We start from the raw sequence: 26,160 nt of genomic DNA, 5'->3' as shown, positions 1-26,160 counted from the left end.
CCACCAAGATATTCCATATATACTTGGCTTCCTCTTCCAATGGAGGCTTATAATTTATTTGCTTGCTTGCTTTCTTTTTAAAAATGTTTAAAATTTATTTTCATTTTTTAGAGAGACGTTGAGTGGGGGAGGGGCAGAGGGAGAGAGAGAGAGAGAGAGAATCTGAAGCAGACTCCATGCTCAGTGCAGAGCTGGACACGGGGCTCGATCTCATGACCCCCGAAATCAAGAGTCAGGTGCTTAACCGACTGAGCCACCCAGGCGCCCTTTTAAGGTGTGTTATTGTGGACTATATTTCATATGCAAAATAGGGCAAAAATAGTTATTTATTTACAGTTAAACTAATAAAATAAACACATAAATACCCTCCATTCAGGTTAAAAAACAGAACTTTATCAGTACCTTAGGAGTCTCTGAAATCACCATCAACTTGATGATTGTGTAAATCATTCTTCCATCGTATGTATAAAACTTTCTTTTGTTTCATATATATATATGAAATATATAGAGAATGTATATGTCTTATTTCTAAAGTATTTTATTTGACACACATAACAACATAGGGTATTGTTATATATTGTTACATATTATGTATACATAAATATGTTATGTTATAGTGCATGTTATATATACATTACATGTACATATATACATTTATCACTATATAAGTATTCCTAAGCAATGACTTCTTTTGTTCTGCCTGTCTTTGAACTCTATGGAAATTGAACAGTATTTTTTTATATTCCTCGGCAACTTCTTTCCTATACCATCCTGTTCATGGCCTTCATCCCTGTTGTGCCATGCACCTTCAATTCATGCATTTTCAGCTCCATGTCATCGTCATTGCATGACTGGGCCAGGGTTTATGGGACATTTTTCTGTTGACGGCTGTATGTGGGCTGTTCTCGGGGTTGCTGCTACCAATGACATCTTTTTACACGTCTCCTGGTACGTGTGCAAACAAATTTTCCTAGGGTGTGGTGTCAGCCAGGATTCAACCAGAAGAATAACCAGAAGGAGATCGAGATTCAGAGATGTATTGCAAGGAGAGGATTTACAAGACTGTGGGGCCTGGTTGGGCGAATCCAAAACCCAGAGGGCAGGCTGGGGGAAAAGTCTTGGGCATGAGCCATCACAAGTAGAATTTCTTCTTTGGGGAAGTGTCAGCTCTGCTCTTAAAGCCTTTCAACAGATTGGTTCAGGACTACCTAGATGGACCAGGATAGTCTCATTTGCTTGAAATCAGCTCATTATGGACTTTAATCACATCTACAAAATTCCTTCATGGCAACCACTAGCTCAATGCTTGATGGAACAACCAGGGACTATAGCCCAGCCAAGTTGACATATAACCATGACCTTCATGGTCATGAACCAGGAAGTGGGATTGCTCGGGCCAGAGCAAGGAGCAAGGTGGGAAAGGGGTCACGGTGTGCGTTTTTACACATGATATCATTCGTTTGCTTCTTTTGTTATTGGAAGGGCAGAAAGAATGGCTGTTGAAGTCTGAAATCCAATTCAATAAATGATGAAATTCATTCTGCCCTCTTACCCCTTTCTAAGGACCCACCACCTCTCTATGCTGCCCCTGCCCTGCCCCAGACAACCAGTTAAGAGCAGGTGTATGCAAATATATGCATACAGGTATCCCAACTTTGATTTCATTAAATTTTTATAAAAAACTGACTTGTGGGGCACCTGGGTGGTTCAGGCGTTAAGCGTCTGCCTTCGGCTCAGGTCATGATCCCAGGGTCCTGGGATCGAGCCCCGCATCAGGCTCCCTGCTCAGCGGGAAGCCTGCTTCTCCCTCTCCCTCTGCTTGTGTTCCCTCTCTTGCTGTGTCCCTCTCTGTCAACTAAATAAATAAATAATCTAAAAAAAAAATAAAAACAGACTCGCAATATTGATGTTATTTTGTAACTTGCATTTAAAAAAAATCAACATTTTATGGGTGTCCCTTATGCCAGGACATTTAAGTCTCAAGTCATATTTTATAATAGTTGCTTAATATTCTGTTGGACAAAGAAAGGCACTGTAACTTTGCCAACACTCCTGCATTGGGGGGCACTTGCTAGGCTTCTGGGTTTTTGCCCCCTATCAACAATGCTTCATAAAAATCCTTGTAGACATTTCCTCTGATGCAGCTGCTTTTATTTCTGTCGGAGAGAATCCCAAAAGCAGAAGGCAGAACAACGGGCATGCGTATTTTAAATGTCAAGAGACTCCAGCAGATACTTCCCTAAGAAGCAGTCCACACCCCCATCAGCAATGTCAGATCAGGGAATATCCATTCCCTGCATGCTCACCAGCACGGATTTTTGACAATTTGTTAACTCTTGCCAACCCATTGGGAAAAAAAAAATTACCTTCTCATCACTGCTTTAATTAGTATTTTTTCCCTGTGCGCAAGGCCGGCAAATTTTCAGAGGCTACTCGCTACTTGCATTTTCTTTTCATGAACTACTGGCTCGCGTCTTTTGCATATTTTTCTATGGGGCTCTTGCCAGGGTTGCCAGTACAAAATGGCCCTGCTCAATCCGTTTTGGTAAGACTCTGTGCATGAGATCACTGCTCATTTTGGGACCCCCGATATGGCCTGGATAAGAAGTACATCTTGGATTAGCCAGACTCAGGTACCCTACTTACTTGAGTTTGTCCCTGGGGGAAGTTGCCTCTCCTCTGGGATGCTGGGTCTCCACCTTTGGGGTCCAGTCTGCAGGAACATGGAATTGCTCCGTGGTCACATGCAGCACACCCAAGGTGACTGGCAGTGGCCATAGAGGGTCACATGATCCACGGGGAGGATCAAAGGCCATGTACTGGGACAACGCTGTCACGGCAGGGGGCCTGCCTAACACTGACGGGGTCATCACTGAGCCTGACTGGTGTCCTCTCTGCCTGGAGAACCCTGTTTTCTTGGCATGGATGACTGCCTTGGATGGTGGGGACCTCAAAACTGGTTGTCATGAGGGTAGGATCTGGATAGGGGCCAGGGTGTGGGGGACAGGCCGGGATCCTGAGACATGAGGTCTGGGGAGCACAAGGGGGTGGCCTTAGGAGGCAGGATGGGACAGGGTCCCATTACTTCCAGGCTTCCGTGGTGCCCAGGACGACACACAAACCTCTGGACAAGTCTATACGGTTGGTGTAAATGACTCTTATCCCCTTTTTACTTGGGCTCAGAGAGGTGAGGTCACTTTCTCAAGATCAAACAGCCAGCAAATGACAGAGCTGGGATTTGAACCCCAGTCTGTCTGAATCCCCAGCTCCATGCTCCTAACCAGGACCGCACACTGTGTGGCCATTGCAAGGGCTATTGCCCTTGCTTCCAGTTGGTCAGTCCACAGTGGGCACCTGGACCAAATGCCAGGGGGAAGCGCCCCACAGAATTCTCAGTGGAGCAGCTTTAGACAAGTACAGTATACTTAGAAGGCACCAGCGCTGAGGAGTAACAGTGACGAGTGCCACTAACTTCCAGCTCTTATTTAACCCTGGTAGCCCTACGAGGTAGGTCCGCTTCTTGGCTCTTTTTTAGAGATGGCCAAACCGAGGCACAGAATGGTGACGTCTCTTTGGCCAAGGACCCCCCCCACCCCCCAGGAATGAGGGTTAGAGTGGGGACACAGGGTCCTATCTGTCTCTAGCCAGGGCCCCTGCACCACCGTTTGGAGGGAGGCAGGAAACCGTATCCAACTGAAAAGGTGGGGAATCCGTGGAGGGGGCCCTCTGGTGGTGGGCACGGTGGGCAGCATCCACTGTGCCCTGGAGCTGAATTTAAATCTCTGTTCTGACATTTCCTAGTGGCGTGACCTGGGCAAGTCATTTTACCTGCCGGAGTCTCAGTTTCTCCATCTGTAAAATAGGAATAGGAATAGTGGGGACTTCTCGGGTAGCTGTGAGGATTCGGTAACAGAAAGTGTTCACAGGTTATGATTAACACATGGTAATGATGACAGATAGGAGTGCCAACGGAGTGATTCCTTCCTTTCCAGGGATGGGAAGATAGCTGGAGTGCCCCCTCAGGTCCAACTCACCAAGGGTAGGCAGAGTAGGGAAAGGGCACCCTGGAAGTTTTAGAAAGTTATTTTGGGGCAAATCAAGGACAATCCTGTGATCTTGTGCCACCTTCTCCTTCACTGGCCTCCTTTCTGTTTTTCCAAGGCCAGGAAGTCTCAGCCTGCTTCCCACATCAGGACTGTGACCACTTACTAACTCCTGGCTAATCTCCCCCAAACCTCTGCCTTCCTCACGGCCTTCACTCCCCAGCTCAGACACCATCCGTGGTTCCCCATGGTTCCCGACGCTCAATGTCCACTGCCTACCTTCAACCTGCCCTTTCAAACTGCCTTCCTGTCCAATCAAAACAAAGGGACCCCGTCAAAATATTAAATCAGATCATGTCTCACTCTGCCCCAATTTCCCCTTCGGAGAAAAGCTTTGCAAATCTTTTATCGGATAAGGGACTCGTATTTAGCATCCACACAAAACTCCTACAACTCAGTAATAAAAAGGCAAATAATGCATTAAAAACTAGGGAAGGGATCTGACTGACAGTTCTCCGAATAGACATACAAAGGGCTTAGAAGCATATCATTCTTCATTAGGAAAATGCAAATCAACACTCTGAGATACTACCCCCCACCCAGCCCAAGGATGGCTATGGCTTAAAAAGATAATAACAAGTGTTGGAGAGGATGTGGAGGAAGTGGAACCCTCGTGCAGCAGTGAGAAGGTACAATTGTGCCGCTGCTCTGGAAAGCGGTTTGGCGGTTCCTCAAAATGCTAAATATAGAATCACCATGTGAGTCAGTATATTAGTCAACTCGGGCTGCCATATCAAAGTACTAGGAGGCTTATCCAACACACATTTATTACTCACGGTTCGGAAGGCTGGGAAGTCCAAGGTCAAGATGCCAGTGTTCTTAGTTCGGCCTCATGGGTTTTATTTAATTCAGTCACTATTATTATGCTCAAAGTGTCCCGGTTTTAACCAGGGTGGAGCCTCTGCAAGCGGGCTCCTGCCCTTTGGACATAGCTCCATCCTTCTTTGAGTAGCTCTATGGTTTTGGGCACAAGATGTTCCAGGCTCATCGTGTGCTTTCCCTGGCCCAACCTGGAATTTAGCTTTTTCTCCCTGGAGTCCTGACTCCTTTGGTGGATCTGGGCACGAGGTGTGCTCCTTATCACTGGGGTGTCATTGCCCCTGGGGCTTCTTAATTGGACGGAGCAAGGGAATGCGTATGTAGATTTCTCTGCCTAAATCTGAAAAACCACGAGTCCACGCTGATATTTCCAATTCAGCCCACTGCCACAACAACCTTCCGAGGCTTCTAGCTTTCTAATACCTGTATTTCTCTTAGTGATAAACCTGGATCCCAAATCAGCGTTACATTTATTCATTTGCTCAATCCCACACTACACAGAGAATAGTTTCAGAATACCACTTTGCAAAAACAAACTTACGACGTAGAGTTTAAGATTCGCGCAGTGTGGTTCTGTGATTTATTTGAAATGAGTCAGGTTTCTTTGTCTCTGCTTGCATTCCTTTTTATGGATTTTTCCCATACTGTTGATTTGAAAACTTTTTTAACTACGCAAAATACCAACACATTTCCAAAAGTCAAAACTATACAAAAAAAGAACACTATGTTAATGATACTGGAGTTACAAAAAAAAAAAAAAAGGAAACTACAAAAAGATATCGTCATAGACATGTCATCCTCTCTCCTAACCCTCCCATCCCCTTCTTATCTACCTCCTTGGGGATCTAATTTCATTCGTTTTGGGTTTACCTCACCTGTGTTTCCTTTGCAAAAATTAGAAGATTCAAGTACGTTTTATCTCCCCTTCTTTCTTACACAAAAGATAGCATACTATATATACTTTTTCACACTTTGCTTTTGTCAACGAACACTATGTCTTAGTAATCACTCCGATCCAGTTTATAGAAAACTTCCCTTTTCTTTTCCTTTTTTCCTTTTTTTTCCTTTTTTTTTTTTTTTTTACAGCTGTGTAGTACTCCATTGTGGGGATGATCCAGTTACTCAATGAATCTCCTACGTATAGGCATCAGGGTGTTTCCAATATTTTAAAATTACAAACAGTGCTGCGGTGAACAACCTTATGTATAAATATTTAGGTGGAATTGCTGGGTCAGAAGGTAAATGCATGTGAAGTTTTTCGAGGAACTACCTACTTCCCCTCCATTTAGCACACCTACCAGCCATTTATGTATGTCCATTTCTCGAGGGTCATCGAGAGAGCATGTTGTCAAGCTTCTTAATTTTTTCTAATCTGGTGGGTGAGAAGTCATTTTTTTTTAAGTTTTTTTTGAAAGGTAGTACAGTTTCTGTGCAGTCTTTATCCAGCTTCTCCCAAAGATAACATCCCCCATAACCAAAATCAGGAAATTGACATTAACACCTCACTTTTAACTAAATTACAGACCTTATTCCAATCTCACAGTTCTCACGTGCACTCAAAACTTCTGGCATATATTTCTATGAAATTTTATTCTCAGTGTAGCTATAATTTGCATTTCTCTTACGGCCAATGAAGTGAGCATTTTCCATAAGTTTAAGGATCATTTTTAGATCTTTTTTTCATGAATTATCTGTTCATATTTTTTTGTCCATTTTTCTATCCGGTTTTCACATTTACCCCCCTCAAATTTAAAGAGTTCTTCATATACTAATGATATTAGCCTTTTAACTATGATATATGTTGTTGTTGTTTTTTAAAGATTTTATTTTATTTATTTGACAGAGAGAGAGAACACGAGAGAGGGACCACAAGCAGGGGGCGTGGGAGAGGGAGAAGCAGGCTTCCCGCTGAGCAGGGAGCCCGATGCGGGTCTTGATCCCAGGACCCTGGGATCATGACCTGAGCCGAAGGCAGACGCTTAACGACTGAGCCACCCAGCCGCCCCTATGATATACATTGTAAATATTTTCTCCTGGTTTGTTAGTTATCTTTTGACTTTGCTTATGGTGTTTTCCACATGCAAAAGTTACAGAAGATCTTATATAGTTAACGGTATTAATCTTTTACTACATCTGAATTTTAAGTCATAGTTAGAAGGCCTTTTTCCACACACAAGTAATGGAGGAATTCACCCATACGTTCTTCTATAATTGCAGTTTTATTTTTTACATTTAGATGCTCAGCATTCAGGAGTTTCTATTTGTGTATGGTGTGAGGAGTGGATCCTGGAGCAATTAAGTATAAATATAGCAAAATATTGGCAATTGATGGCAGGCACATGGGTATTTACCACGGTTGCAAACTTTCTCAAGGTCTGACAATTTAGAAAAAATAAACAGCTGTGGGTAAAGTGTGTTAAGCGGAGTTTGTGTAGGTGGACGGAGGCGGGGGGCGCCTTTAAGATGGGCCCCGCCCACCCCGGAAGGGCTCGCCCCAGCCCCGCCCACCGCCGCGAGTCGCCTTCTCCCCGGTTCGCGCCGGCCCCGCCCTCCGCAGCCGAGTAAAGTCACGTGAGCGGGGCTGCGGCGCTCCGCTCCGCTCGGTCATGGTGGCCCCGATGTACGGTTCCCCGGGCGGCCGCCTGGCCCGGGCGCTGACGCGGGCGCTGGCGCTGGCCCTGGTGCTGGCCCTGCTGGTCGGGCTGTTCCTGAGCGGCCTGACGGGCGCGATCCCGATCTCGGGACGCCAGTGGGGGCCCAACGGGCCGGTCCCTCCCGAGTCCCGCAGCCGCTCCGTGCTCCTGGACGCCGAGACCGGCCAGCTCCGCCTGGTGGATGGCCGCCACCCGGATGCCGTGGCCTGGGCCAACCTCACTAACGCCATCCGCGAGACCGGGTAAGGGTTGGCCCGACCCCGCGCGGGACCGGCCGGGGGAGGGGCTCGCACGGGTTCCGGGCCTCATCGCCCCTGGCTCCCTGGGGGTCAGTTTCCCCCCCTCTTAGGCTGCAGCAGGTCACTGGTTGGGTGGGGGCTAGTGCAGCATCCCTCAGCTCATGGGGACCAGTCCCTCGCCTTCAGTAAAGGGTGACAGTACCTCTGTTACACTTAGAGACCAGATCCCTACCACCCGCCCAGGCCCCAGTGCCTCCATCTGGATTAGGTCTGCGGAGCACCGCGTCCCCCCAGCCCCACCGCCCTTGGGCCAGAAGGCTGGTGATAGCTCTTCAAGAGAGAAACTCTCACTTCCTTGAGCGTGGCTTACCCCATGGGTGCCATGCTCCTGCCTCTGTTCCTGAACCAGGGCAGCCCGACTGAGCCTGGATTCTAGGCCAGTGGGAAAACCCAGGATCCCTAAATTCATGTAGACCCAGATAGTATTTTTGCTTGGGCTCTGCTCCTTTCTCTCCTCCTTCCTGGTCCAGGGGAAAGTTGCTTGGCCAGATAGTTGGTAAGGAGCCAAGTGCTCCATCCTTGGTAGTCATGATCAGCTGCTGTTCTGACTCCCCTGCCTGTCTGGGCTCCCATTTCCTTATCTGTGGCTCAGATTTTGAGGATATGCTCTGGCTGGGAGGTTGGGTGGTACCCTTCTCAGGCCCTGTACCAGGGCTTCTGCCCCTGCATTCATTCATTCATTCACTCACCTGATGTACTTGGCCTTGGGGACATAGAGCTGAGCAAGGTGGGTCTCCATTTAGAGGGGGAGACAGCACCAGAAGGGTAACCTGAGTCAGTGGGAGTGGGGAAAATCTGCCTTAAAGCCTTGTCAGCAGGGCTCAGGCCCTGGATTAAGGCTATGCTGGGGATCTTTTAGTGAACCCTAAGGCCCCCTCCCCGTTCCACCCTCCCACTGCTCCCATCCGTTTTGCTGGCATGCGTTAATTCCTGCAGGTGTTGGGGAGATAGAGGACACTGAGAACACCCCCATTTTGATGCTTTGTGGTACTTGGGAGGGTATCAGATAGACAGACAGAGGGAAGATTGTGAGGAGGGGATTTGCTGCAGACACAGGAGCTGGGTGGGGCTAATCTGGGAAGGCTCCCAGGGAGAGGAGGCCACAGGGTGGGCTAGTTATTGTCCATGGAGGGAACTAGAGCTCTGTGGCTCTGGAATCTGATGACCCATTCTCTGCCGACTCACACATGTTTTTGGCCCTGCTTAGCAAAGCCAAGAGGGCATGACAAATCTCTGCCTCCATGCTAGCTAGGAAGGAGGCACAGAGGTGAGGCCCAGCATGGGAAGGGGGCCTTGTTCGCAGGAGGCCCCCACTGGGCTGTGTTGCTCTGAATTATGGAAAACAGAAATGGAGAGAGGGCTTCCTTGATTGTGCTGGATGGAAAGCTCTTTGTGGCCCAGCTCCTTCGCTGTGTGACCTTGGGCAAATCGCTTCGCCTCTCTGAACCCGTTTCCTCCACTAAAGGTGAGGCTTGAAGGGAAATTCATGGGATCACAGAAAGCACCTCTGTTTGTTTACTGAAGGAAGAAATGAGTGAAAGAGAAAAGAGCAGGTGTCCTCTGCCCCCCCATTTTACAGTGAGGGAAACAGGCCTGAGGCAAGAGCCCAGGTCTCATCCACACTTCTTGCTCTCATGTCCCCTTTCCAGCGTCGTTTCTGTCCAGTTGGCCTATTTAGCACTGGGGGCTGGGCTATAGGGAGAACTGTATCAGAAGCCCCTATTTTGGGGCGCCCGGGTGGCTCAGTGGGTTAAGTGTCTGCCTTCGGCTCAGGTCATGATCCCAGGGTCCTGGGATCGAGTCCCTCATCACGCTTCCTGCTCAGCGGGAAGCCTGCTTCTCCCTCTGTCCCTCCCCTCTGCTCGTGCTCTCTCTCTCTCTCACTCTCTCCCAAATAAATAAATAGAACATTTTTAAAAAGCCCCCATATTGGAAACAGGGAAACTGAGGCCCTTAAGATCGACCTCTTAGAACTCAGGGATAAGATGAAAGAAAGACATCTGAGGTTTCCTGGCCCCTGATCAGCAGAACCTCTGAACTGTGGGTGCCTGTCTCATTTTTCAAAGGATGGAGGCCAGGGATTTGACTCTTCCGTTTACCTGAGTTGGGGTCGCTCCTCCTTCTGTCCCCCAGAACTCGCCACGGGGGATCTTGGGGTTGTCAGGATAAATTCCATGCCCTCTTTCCCCCCCGTGGTCTGTGCTCTTTCAGTTGTGCTATATCTGACCTGGGACTGATACTCCCCATGAAGCCTGAAACATTTAGGATTTGGTGCTTGGGCATCAGAGGTGCCCCAGGAGGCCGAGCCTGCGCCAGTTTGATTCCAGCCTTGGTGTTGGGGAGGCTGCACCCCTCCAGCCCTACCTTTTCCTCCATCCCTGACTCCCCAGCCCCCAGCTGCCCAACAGAAATCACGAGTCACTGCGGAGTTGGGAAAGGAAGTGAGTACCAATAAGAGGGAATTACCCTATTAAGAAGCAGGGAACCCACTCAAATCCACCAACTAATGAGCAGAAACCCAGCCCAGTAAAATGGGTAAATACCATCCAGCTGTTCTTGGAAGTCAGAACAGGTGAACATATTCCATCAAGAGTGAGGAAGGAATGGTAGGCACAGATAAGGTAGGAGAAGTGTCCATGGTGCACTGTACCCAGAAGCAGGGCATGGTGACTGGGGTAGGGTTGTGACCCCGCTGCTCGTCACACAGCAGTGGTCTGGTTTTTCTCAAACGTGGCCTCCTCTTTAGACCCTGGAGCCATCAGGCATTAGGCACCCGTGACATAAAATCACAGTGTGGCCCATAGACTCTCCAGATTAAAAAAAGAAAAAGAAAAAGAAGATTGGAGAAACAGATCAGTACTGCCAACTTTTTATTTTTGTCAAGTGAGTGCATTAAACACAACAGAACAACATTTATTGACCTCCGTCAATTTTATCTCATAAAAGATCTGCTATTTTAGAACCAAGTAAGCAGGAAGGACGTGTTCTTTAATAGAGAGCAATCTAATGGGTACATTTAACTTTAGAAACGCTTGTCAGTGGTTTTCTTTTGACCAGGGATGGGGATAGAGTTTTGCAAAGTTGTCATTAGGCGCAGGTGAGGGCATCTAGAGGTCCTTTGCCCAAGTTCAAGCCTCCCCCATTTTACAGATGGGGAAGTCGAGGCTGGAAGGGCCAGGAAATGTAGTATGGAGCAGAGTTTACTATCAGAGAGATCTAGGCTCGTATCTTCGCCTGCCTCATCTCTGTGGCAAGGGGGGTGAGAACCCTTTAGGATGGGGGGAAGGGGGGCGAAGGGGTGAGGAATCATCTGATTAGGCTTAGGGCCCGAGGCAACAGAGGGATCCTCAGAGATCAGCCTCAGGGGCTCCGGCACTGAAGTCTGGTGGCTTGGAACAAAACCCCTTAAATGGGAACATCCCCCGCCCAAAGTGTTCTGGAAAGATAGGTGGAACCCATCTCTCTGGGTTTTTCTGAGGACTCAGGCAAAGTGAATAAAACCCATCTAAATGGAATCACCCCAGTTGCCCTTTGGAACAAGGCAGCGCACAAGGAGATGGGGGAGGGTGGTGATTGTTAGACAATTAACTTTTTGTGGTAAAAAAAAAAATCCCAGCAGTTTAGGAAAAGTTAGGATGTGTGAGGTAAGTCCCCACATATATAACCACTGTTAGCTCTTTCTTCCACAACTTTCTATGCAAAAATAGGCCTAAGTGTGCATGCGTATGTGTAAGCGTGGGTATGCGTGCGTGCGTGCATAAGTAAAGTGCTTGCACACACAGGGTTATCCTGAGTCTACCATTTATCCTTCTCTGATCTTTTTTTATGTTGTGTCTGACATCTTGTCAGCACATGGCAGCCCTTTCTCATCATAGCAGTTGCCCTGTTATGTCATTACCTGCTTACGTGCCCCCCCCACAGCCACCCGTCACCCCCACATTAGCCTTGGGAAGGCCAAGCCTGAATGTCCTTCACTTTTGTGCACCCTCGATGTCTGGCACCCGGTAGGCTCTCAAAAGGCTTGCTTGATGAAAGTATCAGGTTGAGCGTGTTTTGATCGTCTCTTCCTCTCCAGAGTTCTCTCTAGGCCACAGCTCTTCTTGCCCTGGAGCTCTTGGATGGTGTGTTGGCCACCTCCCCATGAGACCATCCTGGTGGAGCCTGCTCTGCCTTGTTTCGGAGCCTCTTCCTGGTCTCATGAGCGTCTTCCTGTGCCCCTCATTTTCTTTGTGGAAATTGCCTTAACAAATGTTTGTCCCCGAGTTACAGAAGCCACCTGGGTGAATAGTTTTGTGTCCTAGGAGCAAGAATGAAATCCAGAACCATAAAGGAAAAGATGGATAGATTTGGCTGCCCCCCAAAACCCAAAAACCTCTATATGGCAAAAGCAAAAAATCAATTAAATCAATTAAAATACAAACATATTTTCAATATTAGTGACAAGCAAAGGGCTAATGTGTACATAGAGAACTTCACAAATCAATAAGATAAACACAAGGGAGATAAGTGAGTAAAGCCCTTGAACCAAAGAACTATAGGTGACCAATAAAAATTTAAAAACAAGTGTAGGGGCGCCTGGGTGGCTCAGTCTGGTAAGTGTCCGACTCTTGATCTCAGCTCAGTAATCTCAGCGTCATGAGTTCAAGCCCTGCGCTGGGTGTGGAACCTACTTTAAAAATAAATAAATACATTAGTTAATTAAATTAAAAAATTAAAATAAGGATAATTGAACTAATTAAAGGATTATCATCAAAACAACATGATTGCGTTTTTCAACCACTGCCTTGGCAAAGATGAGAAAGATTGCTAGGAATCCTTTCAGGCAAGGAGTGGACAGACAGGAGTGGGTACATTTTGGCGAGGTGGTCTACAGCCAAGCGTGGTTGCAGGCTGGTGGCGCTGGCCTCACCTGGCCGCTACTTAGAAATACAGGGTCTCGGGCCCCTCCCCAGACTCCTGATCAGAATCTACTTCCGAACCAGGTCTTTGAGTGACACGGATGCACGTCAGAGTTTGGGAAGTGCTGCTTCCCAGAAGGAATGGGAGCCAGTCTGCTTGGACTTGAATCCCAGCTCGGCCCTTTACCAGCTCTGTAACCTTCGGCAGGTGTATCAGCTAGTGTTAGGCAGCAGTGCTGTGTAACAAATTAGCTGCCAAACCCACTGGCTTCAAAAATAACCCAGGGTTATTTTCGATGGATCCAAGGGGCAGCCAGGGCAGCTCTGCTTCATCCTGTGGGTCTGCAGAGCTGGTCTGCTCCATGTTTCTGTCACGTTCCTGAGAGCAGCGGGCTGGCTGGGGCATGTTCTCCTGGCAGAGGCAGAGGAGGGCAAGCGGAAACAAAGGCGGCCTTGCAAAGGCTGATCTTATACCTGGCACATGGTCACTTCCATCCATTGGCCAAAGCGAGTCATATGACCGAGCCCAGATCAGTGGGGCGGGGAGGGACTTGGCCATGGGTAGGAGGGACCGCAAAGCCGCACGGCAGAGGGCACAGAGAGGGTGGAGGGGTAGTAGTGCAGGCTTCCATGGCAGTTACGGAACTTTGTGCCTTAATTTCCCTCCTCTTCTGCACTACGGGGAGTAACAGTGCCTGCCTGGTAGGAGCGTGGGGTTGTCACAAGGATTGAATGAGTTAGTAGACAAGAAGTGACTAGAACGTCATCTAGCACAGAGGAAGCCCTCGTTTGACGCTGGCTGGTGAGGGCTGGATTAGTACAGCTTTGGGGGGGGGGCGTTTGTCAGGGCTGATTAAAATTAAAAATGCCTGTGCCCCCACGCTGACCGGGCCCGCCCTCCTCCCCGACTAGGTGGGCCTTTCTGGAGCTGCAGACGAACGGCCGCTACAACGACAGCCTGCAGGCCTACGCCGCGGGCGTGGCGGAGGCCGCTGTGTCTGAGGAGGTAAGGGCCAGATGGGGGGACCTGGGGCTCCCACCTCCCACCCCACCCAGCGTGCACCCCAGGAAGCTCGGAAGGGTTCTGAGGTGAGGTGCATGCAGATTGGGCTCCCTGCTCCCGCCCCCAGCCCTCCACGTAATTGGGCAGCCAGAGCTCACGTGCAGTCTTTAAAAAACTCAGGCTAGGTAGTATTTGATGCGTCTGAAGGATGTATGACATTTTCTGAGTCACAGAGCACAGCAATAAAACAAACATCCAGACTAAAACGTACAGTGTTACTGATCGCTCTGAGGCCCCCTTCCCAACCCCTGCCCCCAGAGGCACCATCACCCTAAATGTGACTTTCTTTCTTTCTTTCTTTCATTCATATTGAGATATCATTCACATGCCATAAAACTCACTATTTTGAAATGTACAATTCAGTGGTTTTTAGTATATTCATAGGGTTGTGCAACGATCACCACTACCCCATTCCAGAACATTCTCATCACCCCAGAAAGCAACCCCATACCCAGAGCTCCCCTTTCTCCCTCACCCCAGCCCCTGGCAACCATTAACCTACCTTCTGTCTCCATGGGTTTGCTGATTCTTGCCATTTCATGTGAGTGGGTGGTCTTCTGTGTCTGGCTTCTTTTCCTCAGCATCGTGTTTTCAAGATTCGTCCCCGTTCTAGACTGTGTCAGTCCTTCACTCCTTTTTGTAGCCAAATAATACTGTCTTGGATGGACAGACCACTGGATGGATGGACCACATTTTATTTATCCACGCATCCGTGGATGGACACTTGAATTACTTCCACCCTCTTACTTTTGTTAAACTAGTTTTACCACACGTGCAGAATCCTCAGACAACCTACTGTTTTGCTCTACTTGATCTGGGGCTTTAGAAAAGTGCTAGCATCAATTTCAGAAGGCGGCCCATCTCAGAAGTGGGTGAGACTTCGTGGTGACAGCCAGTCTCCTGCAGTGTGGGAGGAAGTGTGACACCCACTTGGGAAAGTCATTTGGCAATGGTAGCGTCGAGTCCACGCGTGCCCTGGGGCCGCCGAACACCATATGATAGACCTTTGGGAAGGAATCAGCAACACGATGCATCCTGGATGCTGGCTGCTGAGGGGGAAGAGCATGTGACAGATGACTGCACACAGGGGACACCCCCTTATAAAACTCATACTCCTCATTCTGACACCCAGCAGCCGTTTTGGACGTCCGCTTGGGATCTGGATGTCTGGGGAGCTGCTCAGACGCTGGGCCAGGCCGGTGCTGCCTGGGGTGCAGTAAATGAGGCAGGGTTCTGTCTTTCAAGGGTCCCGCTAGCCTGTCAGGAACACTGAGGCAAGGCCCCAGGGGCTGTCCTGAGTGGAATCCTGGACACATGTGCCAGGAGCTTGGCCCGTGTTCTCTCCCTCAGCCCGCACACCAGCCTCCCCACCCCACCGAGGGAAGCGTGACTGCCTTACTGGGGCTCAGAGAGGTGAAATTACTCACCCAGGGTCACACAGCCATTCATCAGGGGGGCCAGCATTCAAACCCAGCTGTTTGACCAGAGTCTCTGTTTCTGAGTGTTTTGCTCTGCCGCGCACCCCCCCTCCCCGCTGCCCCTGCACCCAGGCCAGAGCCTGATACAGGACAGGCACTTGGGAAATGCTTCTGGAACTGGTGGAAAGGTGTATGGAGGAAGTGGCATCTTTTTGAGGCCTTGGGGTACAGAGGAGAAATCGAATGTGTTTCAGGGAGATGGCCGTGGAGCGGGGGGGCGGTCCTTAAGCGATCAGTCTTGGGGTACCAGGTGCTGCCACAATCCCCTCACTGGCCTGTGTGTCTTGGGAATATTTCCAGTGTGGCGAGGGGTGTGGCTGGACGTTAACCCGGCAGCCTTTGGGAAATGACAAATCCACACCTTTCCAGGGTTCAAATCCTGACTCTTTGATTCCGTACCTGGAGGACCTTGGGTAAGTTAGTCACCTGCCGGTGCCTCGGTGTCCTCCGCTATGAAGCAGGGGTGGTGAGGATAGCACTCTCCTTGCAGAGTTGCCTTGAGCTTTGCGTGGGTCCGTTCATACCGAGTGCCATCCATGTGAGTTCCGGGCGATGGACCAGGTCCCCGTAGTGCCACAAGATAGGGGACGCCCCTGCCCCTGCTGGGAAGACAGGATTCCAGGCCAGGCCTGGCTGATCTTGGCCGAGCCCACCCATGCTTCCGCGGTCAGCTGGCAGGTCAGCGGGGGCAGCTGGGTGGCTTCGAACGGTCTCCGTCATGCATCTGGGGGTTGGCGGTCTGTCAGTCTGGGTGACGGGGCCGACGGGGCCGATGTGGTGTTGAACGTGGCCTGTCTTGTTCATGTGACATCAGGCCGGGAGGTGTGGAAGGCCTCTCGACGGCTGGTTGAACCGGCCCGGCATTCACTTGTGCACGTGCGTGTCAGTTGTGAGTTCTCTGCCGTGTCCCTGGGGCTTCGGACAGGACACAGTAGGGGCGCGAAAGTCGTAGTTTGTTGACCGACTGAATACTTCCATAGCTTGGGGGTCTCCGGTAACAGAGGATGCTCAGTCTAGAGCAGACTTTGAATGCTAAAGGCTCTCAAAGGAGGGAGACATCCAGAAGCTTTGGGCCCTGGTGGGACAAGAGTGGGTTGGGTGGGAGGGGCCTCGGGGGGATGAGAGCCCGCGGGAGCAAAGGTGCAGAGGGGCCTTACCAGGGCACCGTGGTTCTCGGAGGCCTGAACGGGGTGAGGAGTCTGAGCCCGAGTGGGGAGCCAGCGGGGTCCTCGGCGAGGAGAGCAGCATGGCTACCCCGCCCCCACCCTCGCCCACCTCGCCTACCCCGCAGCTCATCTACATGCACTGGATGAACACGGTGGTGAATTACTGTGGCCCCTTCGAGTACGAAGTCGGTTACTGCGAGAAGCTCAAGAGCTTCCTGGAGACCAACCTGGAGTGGATGCAGGAGGAGATGGAGCTGAAGCAGGGCTCGGCTTACTGGCATCAGGTGGGTGTGGCCCCCATGCTCCGTGGGAGGGACGGCGGGCTGGGTCTGCTCTGGGGACCTGCCACCGCTGTGGCTTCTGCTGCCAGCTGTCTGTCTCCCAGCCCTCTTTGCCAGCCCTTTCCCCCTCCCTCCCTCCCTCTCCCCCCTCCCCCCCCTCCTTCATCCATCCACCCATCAGTCCTCCCTCCCTCCCTGGCCATCCACGCACCCATCCATCCATCCACCCTCCGTATGTCTGTCCATCCATCCAGTCTTCTCTCCCTTCTTCCCTCTCCGCCAACTGTCCATCCATTCGTCTACCTCCCCACCCACCCATCCATTCATCCTTCTGTCCATCCAGCCATCCAGTCCTCCCTCCCACCATGCTGTCTTCCCTTTCCCTCCATCCTTTCCTCTCTCCTCCCACCCAGCCATCCGTGTGTCTAGTTTGTCAGCACACGCACCACCCACAGGCTTATCTGTCTTCCTCTCTCTTCCTCTCACCCGTCTGCCAGCCCCTGCCCATCTTCGGCCAGTTCCCAGTTCTCCCACCAACCACCTCCCCAACTGTTGACATACCCCCATTTTGTTGCCTGTCCGTCTCCCTGCCTGCCATCCACCTGTCTGTCCACTCCCCCCCTACACTTTTTCCCATTTACTTGCCCAGCTGTCTGTCTGATCGTCCACCTTGTCTGCTTCAATCCCCACTTTCTCCCAGCCATCGGTCATCGAAGCACCTCCCTGTGTCAGTCTGTCCATCTGTAGCTCCACCGCGGCTGCTCTCTCTCCCCACCCAGGGCCGCCCCGTTCCCTGGGGATGACGCACCCTGTCCATCCCCAGCTTCGTCTCCTGCTGACCTCCTCGCTCTGTGGTCCAGCCTCCCTGACCTCCTGGTTTCTCGAACAAGATGTGTTACCTCTTGCCTCAGGGCTTAGGACCTGCTGCCCCTTCTGCCCAGAACACCTTCTTCTTCCCCCCACCCCTCACCTCTGTCCCGTACCCACACTTCCCTGTGGTGCTCTAGTGCGGGACTCAGTCCGTCTTCAGGGAGACTCGAGCCCCATGAGGCCAAGGCAGGGACCACATCTGCTTTGTCCACCACAGTATCCCTGGCGCCTAGCACAAGGGCCGGCACACAGTGGGTGCTTTATGTGTCAAGCTTGGTTGAATATCTAGAGATGAAAGAATGGATCTGTCTTGTCCTGTCTGCCCATCCAGTCTGTGACCCCCGACTGGACATCTGTCCTTCCGTCCACCCTGCCATCCACCTGGACGATTGCTTCTCTGCCCTTCCCTTCCTTCTACATAACTTAGCAGCCACGCATCCATCTCTCAGTGCTGCCTGACTGTCCGTCCATGTCCGTCCATGCTAACGAAGTACCTGGTATATACCCAGCGCTGACCAAGGATGCACGGGGGACACAGTGATGATCTCCCTGGTTAGAGAGCAGGGACAGTGACCATGGGGAGAAGTCAGCTAATGAGACTGTGTCCTCAGGCAGCAGTGCAGCCAGGAGCTGAGCTCAGGATAGGGAGCCGTTGACGGTGGGTCAGGGCTGGCTGGGAGGCTTTCTGGAGGAGGTGGCTTTCAGTTGGACTCTTAAGTGGGAGTGATTTAGGTTGGCAGGGGGCAGAAACATCATTAACTAAGTGATGGCAAGAGAGTGCTTGGCACGGAGGGCTGGGTGCTAGGAAAGGGGGTGGTCAGGGCTGTCAGGATCCTGGAGGATGCACCCTGGGCCCCTCCCATTGCAGGAGAAGGCGTGAGCGCCAGGGGGAGAGGCCTCACCCCATCTGTGCCCCCCCCCCTCAGGTGCGGCTCACCCTCCTGCAGCTGAAAGGCCTCGAGGACAGCTATGAAGGCACTATGACCTTTCCAACTGGGAGGTTTACCGTCAAACCCTTGGGTTTCCTGTAAGTGCCACTCCTGGAGCGGACAGGGTAGGGGAGAGGGACATGCACCTCATGGTCAGACAGACCTGGGTTCCCATACGGGTTCTGCCACCTCCTGGCCCAGACTCAGACCGCTCACCTAGCCTTCCAGAGCCTCAGCTTCCTCCTCTGTGAAAGGGGTATGGAAACGTACTCCTGGCAGGCAGGCGTGGTAACCCTCCGCCCCCCCCCCCCCCCCTTCTCAGCCTGTTGCAGCTCACCGGGGACCTGGGAGACTTGGAGCCTGCCCTGAATAAGACCAAGACCAAGCACGTTATGGGCTCTGGCTCTTGCTCTGCCCTCATCAAGCTGTTGCCTGGCCAGACGGACCTCTTGATCGCCCACAACACCTGGAGCTCCTACCAGAACATGCTGCGCGTCATCAAGAAGTACTGGTTCCAGTTCCGGGAAGACCCCCAAGGTGGGTGGACGTGGGTGTATCTGTGTGTGAGCATGCGTGTGGGCACACAGTGCAGGGGGGCGGGACGCCGGGAGCTTGTGGGCCTTGGCCCTGTGCACACTGTCCAGCTGCTCTAGGAGTCCATCTTATTGTTAACATTTTTGTTTCCTTTTAGTTCCTTTTCACAAGGTGTATCAGTTACCTTTTGCTGTATAACAAATCACTCCAGATTTAAAACAACAGAAGCTTAAAACACGACCATTTATTTTTGCTCAGTGTGTCTGTGGGTCAGCCAGATGGTTTTGTTATGCCGGGCCAGGCCTGGCTGATCTTGGCTGGGTCACTGATGTTTCTGCGGTCAGCCGGGGTGAGCTGGCTGACCGAGGATGGCCTCATCTGCGTGTCTGGGGGTGGCTCTCAGCTGGGTGTTGGCGTCGCTGGGCTAGCTCAGGCTTATTCTTGTGACATCTGGGCAGGGCAGTGTGGAAGGCCTCTTGAAGGCTGATCGAAACGGGCACAGCATTCTTTTGTTCAAAGCAAGTCCGGTGACCAGCTCTGATTTGAGAGGTGGGGAAACAGAGCCCAGCATTTGATGTGAGGAATTGCAGGGTGCCACTGCAGATGGTAGGGATGCAAGCATGGGAAGAATTACAGCAGACACTCAGTGCAAACACTCAGCTACACAAGGAATAATGCATGAATACATGAATATGCTCTTCCTGTCAAACGTGAAAACTTTGCAACTAAGGCCCAAGTGCCCCAGCGTGGCTCCCCCATCCAATCCCTGGCCCCAGTGTCCACCCCGGAGGGGTGGACACTGCCAGATGTTTGCAGTGCCTCCTTCTTGGCAAAACTCAAAAATCGAAATGTTGCCAGGAGGTGGCGAGGGGGGTGGGGAAATGTATACCCTCATCCTCTGCTAATGGGAGTGAGTACCGGTTGGCGCTGCTGCTTTGAGGAAGAACCCCACCGGTACCCAGTAAAATTCAAAATCTGTCACTCCCATGGTCCAGCAATTCTTGGCTCAGATTTGTCCCTAGAGAAACATTTCGACTTCTGCACAGGGATGGTGCACAAGGATGTCAACTACAGTAATGGTTGGGAAACAACCTAATGCCCGTTAACTTAAGTAAATTTCTGCATTGACATGTATACAGAGAAGCGTGCACATCACATGTGTACAGCCAGAAGTTTGCATATTGCACACATCTATGTGTAGCACCCAGACTGAGAAACAGAACATTCCCAGCCCCCCGAAGCTGCTGTCCTGGCCCTTTCAGGCATGTATCCCCACCCCAGCATAATCTCCATCTGCCTGCTTACAGCGTGCATGAGGTATGCCCGATTTTGCATGTCACGTGCATAGACACATACAGCACGTGTGCTTGCTTGTGTGTGACTTCTCTCGCTTAGCACAGTGCCTGTGAGGTTCATCCACGTTGTTGTTTGTAGTCACAGATCTATCGTTTTCATTGTTATGGATCCATGAACATTGTAGTATCTTTTGAAAAAAACCTACGGAAGGGGGTGCCTGGCTGGCTCAGTCCATAGAGCATGCAACTCTTGATCTCGGGGTTGTGAGTTTGAGCCCCATGTTGGGAGTAGAGATTATTTAAACAAAGAAACAAAAGCCTATGTAAGTTAACACATATGGTATAGGAAATTGGAAAATACACTAAGATGTTCATATACAATCGAAATCACTTGAACACCCCATAACCCATAGGAGATAATTTCTGTGAATATTTGGTTCTGTTTGTTTCTAGACTAAGATGTACCTTATTTTCCCACTTGTTTTAACTGATTTTTATTATGCTAGTAATACGTGAATACATTCACGTACTTTCTTCATCAGCAATGCAGATGAAGAAATACACTCTTGTGATACCCTTCTCCCAAATTCCAGACCCTTCCCAAGAGGATACTGCTGCCATTTTCGTTTGGATCCATCTAGATTTTTTGCACGAGATGCACTTATATTGTCTATATTCGAACCTTTTTTTTTTTACTTAATAGACTTTATTTTTTAGAAAAGCTTTAGGTTTACAGATAAATCGAGTAGATAACACAGAGAGTTCCCGTATACCTCCCCGCTCCTTTCTCCTGTTATAAACATGCTGCATTGGTGTGGTACACTTGTTACAATTGATCTGCCGATATCAGTACGTTACTATCAATGGAAATCCATAGTTGACATTCAAGTTCACTCTGAATAGTATGGTTGCACGTATTTTGGTAAACGCACAGTGATGGATATCCACCTTTACAGTACTCTACAGCAGTTTCGCTGCCCTAAACAGTTTGCTTTTTGTTTTTTGTTTTTTTAAACATAAATAAGACCATAGCATATGGATTGTTTGCATCTTGCTCCCTTTGCTCAACAGCTAGCCTTGGAGAATTTTGGGTATTGCCACGTTCAGTCCGCCTTTTAACAGCTGATGTGAAACTTTTAACTAGTTCTCAGTTGAGGATTTGGGCCACGTCTAGGTCTTTGGTGTTTCATTCGGTGCTGCGGCAAGACAAGTGGGCCCCCAAGTGGAAATGCTAGGTTAAAAGATGGACATAAGTGGGGGCGCCTGGGGGCTCAGTCGGTTAAGTGTCTGACTCTTGGTTTTGGCTCATTGTGATCTCAGGGTCATGAAATGGAGCCCCTCGTCAGGCTCTGTGCTGAGCACAGCGTCTGCTCACCCTCTCCCTCTGCTTCTCCCCCGACTTGCTCGCTCTCTCTCTCAAACAAATAAATAAATAAGTAAATAAAATCTTAAAAAAAAAACAAAACAAAAGCTGGATGTCATTAGCGGTGCCCGGGTGGCTCAGGTGGTTAAGTGTCCAACCCTTGATTTCAGCCCAGGTCTTGATCTTGGGGTTGTGAGTTGAAGCCCAGCGTTGGGCTCCTCGCTGGGTGTGGAGCCTACTTTAAAAAAAAAATTAAAAAGATGGGCATAATTAAACATTTTAGACTCTGGATACACACAGCCAAATTGCCTCCAAAAGTGGCTGGTCCAGTTTACACTTGTCCACGAGTCTGTGAGCGTATCAGCTTGCCTTGCCATCCCTGGGTGTTATGTTCATTTCAGTTTTTTGCCATTCCGATAGGTGATACATGACATCCTGGGCTGCGCTCCCCACCCCTTCTTTACTGATGGCTAGCTTAAACACACCTTTAGGATGTATATATTGAGGGGTCTGGACAAACCTGCGCCATTGTGTGACCACCACTCAGTAAAGATGGAGAACGTTTCTGTCCCCCCAGGCAGTCCCCTGTGCCCCTTTGTAGTTATTCTTCAGGCAACCACTCTTCTTAGTTTCCTTCCCGTTAGGTTAGTTGTGCCCGTTCTAGAAGAAAATATAAAACTGCACTAATTTTTAAAAATTTCTGGTAGTAAAAAAAAAAATTCTGGTTGTTTATTTATGTTTTGGTTTATTTATTTTATTGAGGTGGAATTCATATAGGGTAAAGTGAACCATTTTGAAGCGAACAATTCAGTGGCATTTAGAATACGCACACTGTTGTGTATCCACCACCTGCATCTAGTTCCCAGATACCTTCATCACCCCAGGAGGAAACTCCAGGAAGCAGTCACTCCCCAGTCCCCTTTCCCACCAGCCGCTCATGGCCTGGTTTACTAAAATATCAGAATGGACGGAGGCTCCCCCTGAGGCTTGCTGCTCCCTACCTCGAGGCTCTGGCTCTTGGGTTGGGGTGCTGGGGTCCCCAGGTGGGCTGATCTGACCTGCACCCCCGCCCCCTGCGGGGCTCACTCTCCCCCCGCAGAAAACTCTCCCCTGGCTCCTGGCAACAAGCTGGTCTTCTCATCCTACCCTGGCACACTCTTCTCCTCTGACGACTTCTACATCATGGGCAGTGGGCTGGTGAGTGTCCCTCCCGAGTGTGGCCTTTCTTCCCCTGGGCTGTGGGTCACCCGGCAGCTCTGGGCAGGTGGGTGGGCGCAACCCCCACCACCATCCCGTGCTGGGGCCTCTTCTGCTGTGGTACTTGGACCACGGGGAGGGGCGGGTGGCTTCTTACAATCGGATTCCCAGTCCCCGCTGGGGCCTGCCAAATCCTGCGGCCTCCCCGGACTCTCCATTCCACGAGCCAGCTCCTCAGCAATCAGCTCCTCAGCAGTCGCTGCTCTTGGGGCCCTTTTGCAATATCCTTGACCTTGACCTTAGTGACCCCCGTTTTGTTTGGCTGTCTTTAGCATAAGCCGTCCCTCCCTCCATCATGACCTTGCTGTTTCTCATCCTGCCTCCCCTCCTGCCTTCCTCAAACTCCCTCTAACCCGGCCAGGTTTTCTGAATAAGTTGTTTACAATGTGTTGTTTTTATTGGATTTCCTGGCTGAGGCCCAGGCTCGTTTAGAAATCTGTTCCTGGCACCCCTCGCTGGGGCATTGAGCCCTGAGATTGCAACATGCAGAGAAGAAAACATCGCTCTAAAAAACACGCTCCAAGCAGAAGATGCTAGTTTCCCTGCAGGAGCAGCGACAAGGGACTCTTTCCTGCTCTGCTACCTTCTGAGAGAAGTGAGGGGCTTAGTCCCCTGAAATGGGGAAAGAGGCGGGTGAGGGCCAGGTTGTAGGTGAGGGGACCCCCTTGCTGCAGTCCGGCGGGGGCAAGGAGGGGACAGTCTGGGGAAGGACAGCTGAGGAGGTCTCATCCAGTTACCTGGGAGGGATCCCGGCAGGAAATGCACCTTCCATTGGGGTCTCTAACTGTTGTTATGCCACAGAGCCCTTTGGCAGTCTGGGGGGCTGTGAACCCCATCTCCGAGTAACGTTTTCAAATGTATAAACCAAAATGGTATGGGATCATAAAGGAATTCAGTGATATTAAAGTGTGTTTAGCGAAATATTACATAAATAACCTTTTAATATTATATATGCGCTGCTTTGTGAACTTACTAAATAACAAGCTCTGGGAGTGGGTGTGCTAACTACCATAACTTCGAAGGAACAGGGAGCATAAATGATGTTTTGAGATGGGTGCAACCCTGTCATATGGTGGGAACACATCTGATCTCTGTTGGTGACAGGTCTCAGGTACCACTCATGTCACAGTGGCGGGTCACTCGTGCTCACAACGTCAGGAGGTGCTGAGTTCCAGTTTGGTGGCAGTGGGAAGGAAGAGGTGGTGTTTTCCCCTCCAAGTCTGCAGACTCCCTGAGTACTACCCCAGGTTCAGAACTACCCCCGGCCCGAGAGGGCAAACTGCCTCCCAGGGCTTTCTGGGCCACACTGATCTGAAGCCTGGCAGTGACTCTGGATGCCAAGAGCAGCTGGTTGAGGGACAAGGAAGGTACAGGCTGGAAGGACTGGAAGGAGGTGTTCCCACCCGGGCGGTGCTCTCTAGAGGCTTGCCTTCCAGATTCTTCTTTTAAACATCACATTTATGGCTCTTGCTATCTTTTAGCTGGTTTCTGGACTTCGTAAAAGGAGGAGGCATGCTAATAATCCTGGTGTAGAGGAACAAGCATTGATTTAAGAGCTGGAAGTTTGCTGATGGAACAGTGGCCCATCCCCTGACCAGCCATGACCTTTGGCATGTCTCTTAGCTTCTTCAGGCCTCAGTTTACCTTTCAGTAAAAAGGGGCATTAGTAGCCATGCTGTGTTTTTCCCAGGAGGGCTGGAAGAAGTCAGTGAGACTGTGGCAGTCTACCAGGCTAACAGCCTCGAGCCACCCGACTTTCCCCGCAAAACTGCAAGGAAGGGAAAGAAATAGGATGCTGTCTCTCCGGGGAAAGAGTTGACGGACTTGGTTGGGGGATCGGGTCCATATGAGCAGCACCTTGGGCTCTCCCAGGGGCTGTTCCCCGGGGCAAAGCTAGATGCATGATCGTGAATCCCCCTCAGCGCTCAGCCAGGGAACCAGTGAGGAATGTGCACCCAAAGCAGCACATGAGGTTTTAAAAAATCTGTAGTGTACGGACCATGATTGATGCAGCACTGCCACTTGGTGGCAGCATGCCCTGGTCCTAAGTCAGGGGCCTTCCCACAGGTGACACTGGAGACCACCATTGGCAACAGGAACCCGGCCCTCTGGAAATATGTGCATCCCAAGGACTGTGTGCTGGAGTGGTTGCGTAATGTGGTGGCCAACCGCTTGGCCTTGGACGGGGACGCCTGGGCAGACACCTTCAAGAGGTTCAACAGTGGCACGTGAGTGGGCTCCTGGCACTGTGGCCTCCTCACCCAAGAGATGGGCCAACCTCCCCCCTCAACAGTCAGAGCCCAGGGGACCTGATGTGGCATCAGGGCCACATGCCGCACACCCTCTGCAGAGCCCTCTCACAGTTACTGCTGGAGTTGGAAGGTGTCTTAAAGTCTTCTCCCTTGTTTTATACTTAGGGAAACTGGGTCTTTGCCTCTCTCCTGAAGGCTCTTCCATCCAGGGAAGGGCCCCCAGAGGGAGGCCAGGAAGAGAACTTGGGATTTGAGGGCTCTGGAGATGGGGAGGGCCATCTGAGCAAGTGGGCACAGGTGGGTGAGGGCCCTGGGAGCCAGAGACACTGGAGCCAGATAGTGCAGGGTCTTAGAATGTCAGGCTAAAGAATTAAGATCTTTATTCCAATAAGCACTAGGGAGCTATAGACTTCTCTGGAGCAGACAGAGGATACCTGGTCAAGCTGCAGTGTTAGGGTGACAGTCAGATGGCAGGACACCCCCCATGCCACCCCTTCCCCTTGATTCCTGGCAGTGTGGGGCACTGGGGCATGGGGGAGGCTGGGGCCGTGGCCCTGGCCCCAAGGTATGTTCAGTCCTTCCTTGGGCATGGCAGGTACAACAACCAGTGGATGATCGTGGACTACAAGGCATTCATCCCTGGCGGGCCCAGTCCCAGGAACAGGGTGCTCACCATCCTGGAGCAGATCCCGTGAGTACCCTGGGAAGGAAAGCAGGGGGTTCCAGGCAGAGGGAACTGCCTAGGAAAAAGTCTGGAGGCATGCTGGAATGTGTGTGGCAAGGCGAACATCTGAGGAAGGCCAGGTGGGAGGGGGAGGCAGCCCCTGAATGGGGTGGAAGGGTCCAGGACCCAATCTACCTCTGGGCACTGGGGAGCCATCAGGGGTTCTTGAGCAGGG

At 50.7% G+C, this 26,160-nt stretch overlaps 1 protein-coding gene across 1 annotated transcript in view; it reads left to right on the top strand.

Moving 5' to 3' along the window:
- Positions 1 to 7,464: 7,464 nt before the first annotated feature.
- The window catches only part of PLBD2 (phospholipase B domain containing 2), a 23,973-nt gene continuing 5,277 nt past the window's right edge, over positions 7,465 to 26,160 (top strand). Inside the window, exons 1-8 of the mRNA XM_025889701.2 lie at positions 7,465 to 7,818; positions 13,686 to 13,779; positions 16,606 to 16,764; positions 18,558 to 18,658; positions 18,883 to 19,097; positions 22,852 to 22,949; positions 25,077 to 25,237; positions 25,857 to 25,952. Coding sequence (XP_025745486.1) covers positions 7,529 to 7,818; positions 13,686 to 13,779; positions 16,606 to 16,764; positions 18,558 to 18,658; positions 18,883 to 19,097; positions 22,852 to 22,949; positions 25,077 to 25,237; positions 25,857 to 25,952 — 1,214 coding nt within the window. The 5' untranslated portion in view covers positions 7,465 to 7,528. The remainder of the gene's footprint in view (positions 7,819 to 13,685; positions 13,780 to 16,605; positions 16,765 to 18,557; positions 18,659 to 18,882; positions 19,098 to 22,851; positions 22,950 to 25,076; positions 25,238 to 25,856; positions 25,953 to 26,160) is intronic.

The sequence above is a fragment of the Callorhinus ursinus genome, unplaced genomic scaffold (genome assembly GCF_003265705.2).
Source record: "Callorhinus ursinus isolate GAN/ISIS: 27379988/994484 unplaced genomic scaffold, GSC_fseal_2.0 scaffold41, whole genome shotgun sequence".
In the NCBI taxonomy this organism is placed as follows: Eukaryota; Metazoa; Chordata; class Mammalia; order Carnivora; family Otariidae; genus Callorhinus; species Callorhinus ursinus.
This window is presented reverse-complemented; position numbering and strand designations above follow the sequence as displayed.